At 54.2% G+C, this 7814-nt stretch overlaps 2 protein-coding genes across 4 annotated transcripts in view; both read left to right on the top strand.

Annotated features, from left to right (window-relative positions):
- ikbke (inhibitor of nuclear factor kappa B kinase subunit epsilon) overlaps positions 1 to 1523 on the top strand; it is an 8072-nt gene extending 6549 nt beyond the window's left edge. The window contains exons 16-20 of the mRNA XM_042342217.1: positions 1 to 15; positions 190 to 286; positions 366 to 490; positions 742 to 813; positions 1179 to 1523. The exon at positions 1 to 15 is cut by the window's left edge and continues 87 nt beyond it. Coding sequence (XP_042198151.1) covers positions 1 to 15; positions 190 to 286; positions 366 to 490; positions 742 to 813; positions 1179 to 1212 — 343 coding nt within the window. The 3' untranslated portion in view covers positions 1213 to 1523. The remainder of the gene's footprint in view (positions 16 to 189; positions 287 to 365; positions 491 to 741; positions 814 to 1178) is intronic.
- A 1462-nt stretch (positions 1524 to 2985) lies between these two features.
- Positions 2986 to 7348, top strand: LOC103182409 (synaptophysin-like protein 1). Of its 3 annotated transcripts, XM_042342221.1 has the most exons (7): positions 2986 to 3148; positions 3238 to 3291; positions 3378 to 3449; positions 5441 to 5568; positions 6039 to 6240; positions 6601 to 6792; positions 7144 to 7326. In XM_042342221.1, the coding sequence occupies exons 2-7, from the start codon at positions 3274 to 3276 to the stop codon at positions 7267 to 7269; spliced, it is 738 nt and encodes a 245-aa protein (XP_042198155.1). In that variant the 5' UTR covers positions 2986 to 3148; positions 3238 to 3273; the 3' UTR covers positions 7270 to 7326. The 3 variants fall into 3 exon arrangements, with proteins under 3 accessions (XP_042198155.1, XP_007897609.1, XP_007897610.1); XM_007899418.2 differs by having other exon boundaries at positions 2986 to 3291; positions 7144 to 7348; XM_007899419.2 differs by lacking the exon at positions 3238 to 3291.
- Positions 7349 to 7814: the final 466 nt, after the last annotated feature.

Raw genomic sequence — 7814 nt, 5'->3', positions numbered from 1 at the left:
CGGCAACCGGTTGAGGTGAGAGGCCAGGGTTCGGGGGGGAGCTGGGTAATATGTGGTGGGGGGCCTCGGGAGGGGGGCTGGGTAGTGAGGGGGATCTTGGGGGGGGCTGGGTAGTGGGGGGGTCTTGGGGGGCTGGGTAGTGTGGGGTGGTTGTGTCAATCAGATCACTAACCCCTGGCTCTTGTGCAGGACGCTGTGTGAGATCTGGAAGAGACTTCGGGGCACAGATGAGCAGCGCGTGAGTCTCTCACAACAGGCAGACATTTACCAGGCTCAACTCAACAAGGTACCCATCACCCCCACCCCCCCACCCACCCCCAGCAGTGTGTGAACAGTCACAGTGACCTGTGTGTTTACCCCCACAGATGCTGGCTGCGGCTGGGGCTGGGGTCCCATCTCTGAGCTGCACCGGGGGTGACACACAGACAATGAGCTCCTCCCCAGCCTCTGTCCATCTGGCTGACAGGAAATGTGTGGAGATGACGAGCAGGTAGTTGCACACCTTCGGGGGGAGGGTATGGGGGTGAGGCTGGGCTGGGGCCGGGGTCTGGGTTGGGAGGGAAGGATTGGGGGCAGGACTTGCTTGGGAGTGGGGCTGGATTTGGGGGGGGGGCTGGGTGGGTGGTGAGGATGGGGTTGGGCAGGGTTGTGTTGGGGGAATGGGGCTGGGTTTGGGGGGGCCTGGGTGGGTCTGCAGTCTCTGTACTGGCCACACTGAGCTGGAGCCTGTTATATCCACAGGATGAAACAACTGAAGCAGGAAATGGAGACAGTAACGCTGGAACTTCAGCAAAACAATATCATCATCCAAAGGTGATCAGTCACTGGGGGGAGGGAAACCTCCCACTCAGCTCCTGGGGGGAGGGAATCTTCCCACTCAGCTCCTGTTAACCCTGGAAGCCAAAGCCCAAATGGGTTGGGTGGTCTTAGCTGGACAAGCAGCGGGAAAGCTTGTCTGACAGTGATACCAATGGCAAGCTACTACAACAACAACTTGCATTTATATAGCGCCCCCTCATGCAGGGTAGCGTCCCAGAGCGCTTGGTGGTTTTAACTGGTTAGACTCCAGTGGTTACCACACTCAGGGGTCTCCAAGCCTTGGCTCTTGACCAAGCTGCGCCTAGTACTTCCTGGAATTGTGTGTGTAACCGTGTGGTGACTGTGCTATTTGCTGGCAGAATCGGGGAGCTGACCAAAGCCGCGGATGTTTGACACTGGACTGCGCTGGTCTCAGGGAGTTACTGTCCGTCAGCGGAGACAGCCTCACGGTACAGACCCGAACCGCATCATCTTCAAACCATCCCCATCCTGACCCCCACCCCTTGGAGCCAGGGCGCTGGGCCAGTGTATACACCGGCCATGGGTGGGGTGTTGAGGTGTGTGGGGGGAGAAGGGGGTGGTGGGCGGGGGGAGAGACTAGGAGAATTTTCCAGCTTTGTGGCAGCCAGGAGAGAGATGATGAATTGTAAAGTATCTGGACAACAAATCTGTGAATCTCTTATTAAAGTGAACTGTGTAACCAATGGGATTCTGTGCTTTTGTTTGGATAGTGGATGGGGGGGGTGCTGACAGGCGGGGATTGGGGCTGGGTGTTGGGGGGATTGCTGGGTTTTGGGGGGGTTGCTGGGTGTTGGGGGGGTGTTGGGGGTTTGCTGGGTGGGGGCTGGGGCTGGGTGTTGGGGCGGGGCTGGGAGGGGTGCTGGCGATCGCAGCACAGTTTGTAGGTTTACGGTTTGAGACGTCCTCCCAATGTGAGAGGATCTGCACGGTATCAAACACCAGGACCATTTGACCATCAGGGATTGGCCTCTCGGACGGCGAAGGCAAAGATAGACTTGAGGTCCCATCGCTCAGGGCAGCAGCAGTGGGGCTGTTATACCGCTTGTGCCCACAGTGTGGCACTCTTTCTCTACGCCTTGACAGACAGCGAAGGGCTCACAGGCCGTTTGCAACGTGTTTTATTGCCTCTCAAGAGTTTACGGTCTGCGTCGCTCTGTCCACACCTCTCCCACAATTACCTGCACAGCAGTGAGATCAGAACCTTCCGGCTCAGAGGCAGGTCATTTGGCCCAACAACGCTGCGTTTCTAAACTTGTCTCCGGTCTCTCTCTTCCCCACAACCTTTCATGTTCCTCCTTTTTAAGCATTTATCCAATTCCGCTTAAAGACAATTAATAAATTTTGTTTCTGCAGGAGGTTGTGACGGAGATTTTCCACATCCCACCCCCGCCCGCCGTGTGTGTAAACATTTGGGATGAGATGTTAAACCCAGGGCCCTCATCGTCAAAGATCTTGGAAAAAGAAGGGAGTTTCTCTCTCTCTCTCTCTCCCTCCCCACCACCTCCAGTGTCCTGGCCAACAGTAACCCCACCCCCAGATAAATTGATCATTAATTTTGTTGGCTGTTTGTAGGACACGACTGTGTGCAAATTATTTGATGACAAATAAACAGTCACTACACTTGACAGCAAATCTCTGTGAACTGCTTTGAGGCATTTTAATAATAATAATAATAATAACAATCCTGGCATTTGATACAGAGCCTTATCACGTCGTTGAGACGTCTCAAAACGCTTCACGGAATTATACTTTGGAGTGACTTGGGGTCTGTCGGCAAAACTACATTCGGACGTTTTAGGCGCAGTATCAAATGTTAGAATTGTTTGGTCGGAATTTCACTCACACACTCACTTACACACAACTCACTCACACACACAACTCACACACTCACTCACACACAACTCACTCACACACACACACACACACAACTCACACACAACTCACTCACACACACACACAACTCACACACACACAACTCACACACTCACACACAACTCACACACACACTCACACACACAACTCACTCACACACAACTCACACACAAACTCACACACTCACTCACACACAACTCACACACTCACTCACACACAACTCACACACACAACTCACACACAACTCACACACACACACAACTCACTCACACACACAACTCACACACAAACACACCCCCCCACACCCCTCCCTCATTGCTGACTGATCACATCCTGGAGGCACAGGCGGTTACTGGGTCACATGCTGTTGGCTGTTGGCTATTTGCTGAGTTGGGAAGAAAGAGAGAGTTTGAGAAGTTGAGGCCTCGGTTTGAGAGTGAGTGAGAGAGTGAGAGAGTGAGTGAGAGTTGCAGTGTTGACCCTCTGTGTCTGTGTCTCAGATCCACAATCGATCCCTTTTTACAGAAGACAAACCCCAGAACTCGGCTCCAGTGACGGGAAATGGAGATCGCGGCAAAGGTCTGAGAGCCGAACTGAGAGCCAAAGCGCTTCGGTTACAGCGAAAACAGAGGCGTTTTGTACAGTAACTGGAGTTGTAATTACAGATCACTTCGGGGTTTAAGATGAACCTGGAGCCGCTCCGGGAGCCGCTGGGGTTCATCAAGGTGTTGGAGTGGGTAAGTCGGGGCCGCGACACTGCGCCTCAACGCCAACACTCCGCAAACTACTGCCATTACTGACTGTCCCTCTCCCCAACTTCACAGCCCCCGCCGCTCCCCCCCCGAACCCCCCTCACACAGACACCCCCCCCCACACCCCCCCTCTCCACCCCCCCTCACACAGACACCCCCCACTCTCCACCCCCCCCACACAGACACCCCCTCACACACACACACACCCTCTACACCCCCCCCACACCCCCCTCTCCACCCCCCCCACACAGACACTCCCTCACACACACACCCCTCTACACCCCCCCCCCACACCCCCCCTCTCCACCCCCCCCACACAGACACCCCCCCCACACCCCCCCTCCACCCCCCCCACACAGACACTCCCCTCACACACACACCCTCTACACCCCCCCCACCCCCCCATACCCCCACACTCCCCCCCCACCCCCACCCCCATACCCCCACACTCCCCCCTCTGCCGACAGCCGCTGTACAGCTGTACGTGGGGTTTGTGCTTTTTTTGTATTTTTTAAAAGACGTTTAAAATGTCTAAAATCCAAACAACAGAGGAAACGTTTCCACCGGAACCCGACACCCAAACCGGGGGCAGAGTGTCTGGGGAGAGGCTGCGAGTGTACAGTGGGTGTTGGAGAGGCCATAGGTCTGAACCTCACCCTCACAGGAGCTCCACACCCACCAGTAATCGAAATACTCATTGCATTTGGTATAACGCCTTATCTCCACTTGTCAGTCGATTGGCAGATCGCTTTCTGGGGTAATAATACCTTTTTTTAAAAAAAATTGGGTCACTCAATCCTCGACTGTGTGTGGAACGCTGCTGTGCGCAATTGGCTGCCGCGTTTCACCCACCAAATCCACAGTCACTACACTTTACATTATATTTTGTGAAGCGCTTTGAGGCCTCTCAACAACGTGTTGAATGTAAGGGTTATTATTTTTGAACTAAAAGCCCGGCCTCATTAACAGTGAGACATACTGTACTGACAGCATGGAGCAGAGAGCTCCAGTGGGGGAGCGAGCACCAGCACAGACATGATGCGGAGAGCGAGCAGGGAAGGGGTGTGTGGTGACTGTGCACTTCCCTTTGGTGGTGGAACCCAAGGCTCTTGATGCCCTTTGCAGTTTGGAGGGGAAGAAGAAGGTGGAAGGGAGTTTAGGAGATGGGGAGATGTCATGTTTCAATGTGGAGCTGGGGGTGTGGAACCTTTTCAGGTGGGTTTCTTAAGCAGAGGATGGGTTTCTGTGTGTGTCGCACACGTGGCTGGAAACCCCCAGGAGGAAGGGTGGGTGGGAGGAAGGGAGGAGCGGGCTGGGCTGGGCTGGGCTCCCAGTCAGAGGTGCTCTGTCTCCGCTTGTGTTGTTGTTGTCTCTGTGAAACAGGATCCAGCATCGCATCGCGTGATGGTTTTCCTGGGAGCTGATATATCTCTGAGCAGCTGGGCCGAGTGAGGTTCCCTCACAGTCAGTGTTGCACTCACAGGCTAACTATAGCCCTGGCCAGGCCAGTGTTGGTGAATCCTTGATTGCCGTGCATAGTCTCTCTCTCTCATTCACTCTCTCGCTTTAATACAATAATAATAATCCTTGCATTTGACCCATTAGCTTTCTGTCACAGACTGTGCAGTGTAATGACTGTTTTGTAGAACGATTTCTTACCAAATTGCACAATTTCAGTCTCAATTATCGCAGGAGCATTTACACATTCTCGCTCACTGTTGAGAGGTCATTGTGGAGTGAAATCCTCGCTCAGTGTTTGAATTTCTCACTATTTACATATGGTCCTGCCCCTCCCTAACCAGCAAATACCTCAGATTCCAGACTCCAACCTGGCTCACTCTTTACTCAGTCCCTAAGATGCAGAGTAAAGCTCCCTCTACACTCTGCGTCCACACTCCCAGGTCAGTGACAGTGCGGGTTGGAGACCTGCAGACCATGTGTGGTTTGTTAGGGTGATGTGTTTATTTTTCCCTCAGGTTTTTGCCATTTTTGCCTTTGCGACGTGCGGAGGTTACTCGGGACAGAGTGTGGTCAATATGACATGTCCGGAGGTCATACCCTTGGAAACCACTCAAATCGTTGTCAGCTTCAGTTACCCTTTCAGGTGGGTGTTGGCAGCTCGTCTCCCTGTGGAGCGTTCAATTTCTCGAGTGTTTTACTGGTGTATTTATACTGGTGGAGTCCTGTAGCTCAGTGGTTAGAGCACTCAGCTTGCAAGCGAGAGGACCTGGGTTGGATTCCCAGGCAGGTCAGGGCGAAACGTTGAGCAAATTTCCTTACTCCACGCTCCTGTTTACCTAGCAGTAAGCAGGAAACCTGCTTGTTAGTTGATTGGAGGATCACTTTCCGGGGGAAATAATGTCTCAAAAAAATAATAACTTGGTCACTCAATCCACGACTGTGTGTCGGACGCTGCTGTACGCAATTGGCTGTCGCATTTTGGCCACAAAATACACAGTCACTACACTTTACAGTGTATCCTGTGAAGCGCTTTGAGACTTGTCAACAATGTGATGAGGCGCTGTATCAAATGCAAGGATTATTATTAATATATTATTCTCTCATGTGCTGCAGATTAAACAAGATCGCTTACGATGCTCCGGGCTGTATAAACCACACGGAGCCACAGAAGCTCTATCTCCAGGGCGACTTGTCTCCGTCCTCAGAGTTCTTTGTGACGATCGGGGCGTTTGCTTTCCTGTGCAGCCTGGCTGCCCTGGTGCTGTACCTGGGCTACCACAGCACCTACCAGGCCAGCAAGAAGCTGCCCATCGCTGTGAGTGCCTCCTTCACACACGCATAATCATGTGTTAGTGTGTCCTCAAGCATGTGTGTGTATGTGTGTGCGCGTGTGAGTGATCACAGTTGTGTGATTCCGTGCGTGTGTGTGATTCCGTGCGTGCGTATGATTGCGTGAGCGTGATTGCCTGTGTGTGTGTGTGTGCAATTGTGTGAGTGATTGCGTGATTGTGTGCGTGTGTGATTGTGTGTGTGATTGCGTGAGTATGTGATTGCGTGTGCAGGAGCGATTGAGGGAATATATAGCCGGCTCCTTGTGATAATGTGGGGGCTCTCAACGCACACCCCTGCCCGAGGCAGTAACTGATCCCACCCCCACCCCCATCTTCTCCCCCAGGACTTCCTGCTGACTGTGCTGTTTGCCTTCCTGTGGCTGGTGTCCTCCTCAGCCTGGGCCCAGGGCCTGACTGACCTGAAATTCGCCACAGCCCCCAGCAACATCATCAGCTCCATCAACCTGTGTCAGAAACAACTGGACGCCTGTACCCCGGGGCAACTGCCCATCATGGGCCGGCTCAATGCCTCCGTGGTGAGTGAGAGGGGCGGGGTCAGGAAGGGGAAGGGTCTGGTGTGGTGGGGGGCTAGCGAGGGAGGAGGTGGGGCGGGGATTGGGCTGGTGTTCGTGGCAGTCAGGGAGGGTGCGGGGGTATTTGGGGTGGTAAGAGGGGGAGTGGAGATGTTGGGGGTTATTGGCGTGGGTAGGTACGGATGGTGATGGGTGGGGTTTGGGTGCGGGTAGTGAGGGGGAATTGGGATGGTGAGGGTGGGACGGGTATTTGGAGTGGCAAGTTATGGGGGGGAGAGTGTGGGTTGGAGTAGGGGGTAAGGGAGGTTAGGGGGAATGGGGCTGATTACTGACGCGCATCTCTCACCCCCACAGATATTCGGCTTTATGAACGTCATCCTGTGGGTTGGGAACGGCTGGTTTGCTTACAAAGAGACAATCTGGCACAAGCCAACAGAGCAGCAGAGCCCAGAGGAGCCAGGGAACATCACATTGCCCTGAGTGCCTGATCCCGGCCCCTCACTGTAGCCTCGTGCCCCCTATTGCCCCCATCCCCCTCTCCCCCTTCCCCCCCATCCCCTCCCCTCCTATCCCCCTCCCCACTCCCTCCCCTCCTATCCCCCTCTCCTCCTATCCCCCTCTCCCCCTGCTCCACTTCCCTACTCTATTCTACCACATCCATTCATACTCTTCCATTTGATTAGCTGACATGACAGTCTCACTGCGCTGGCGGTGGGGGTGGGGGACTATCCTGGCTAACTGCCCAGGCTCTGGGCGAGTGGGGGTGTCCCAGTGCCTGATACTGAGGGAAACAGGGCTACAATCCTATCGGGTCCCCTCTTTGAAGAGCAGCTGCTGACGGGATGGCTGAGGTTTTCTGCGGATGGTATTCGGAAGAGGGGAGTGTTTGAGCCGGGGGGAGGGTGGGGTGGGGGTAGTGCTTGCGGGGATGATGGGGGTTTGTGGCTGGGGTGCTGTTAAAGGCTGTGGATATTTGTATGAACGGGCCGGGATGGAGGTGCTATCTGCTGTTGTGCTTCGGGGGG

This window comes from Callorhinchus milii, unplaced genomic scaffold, assembly GCF_018977255.1.
Source record: "Callorhinchus milii isolate IMCB2004 unplaced genomic scaffold, IMCB_Cmil_1.0 Scaffold19, whole genome shotgun sequence".
Lineage (NCBI taxonomy): Eukaryota > Metazoa > Chordata > Chondrichthyes > Chimaeriformes > Callorhinchidae > Callorhinchus > Callorhinchus milii.
This window is presented reverse-complemented; position numbering and strand designations above follow the sequence as displayed.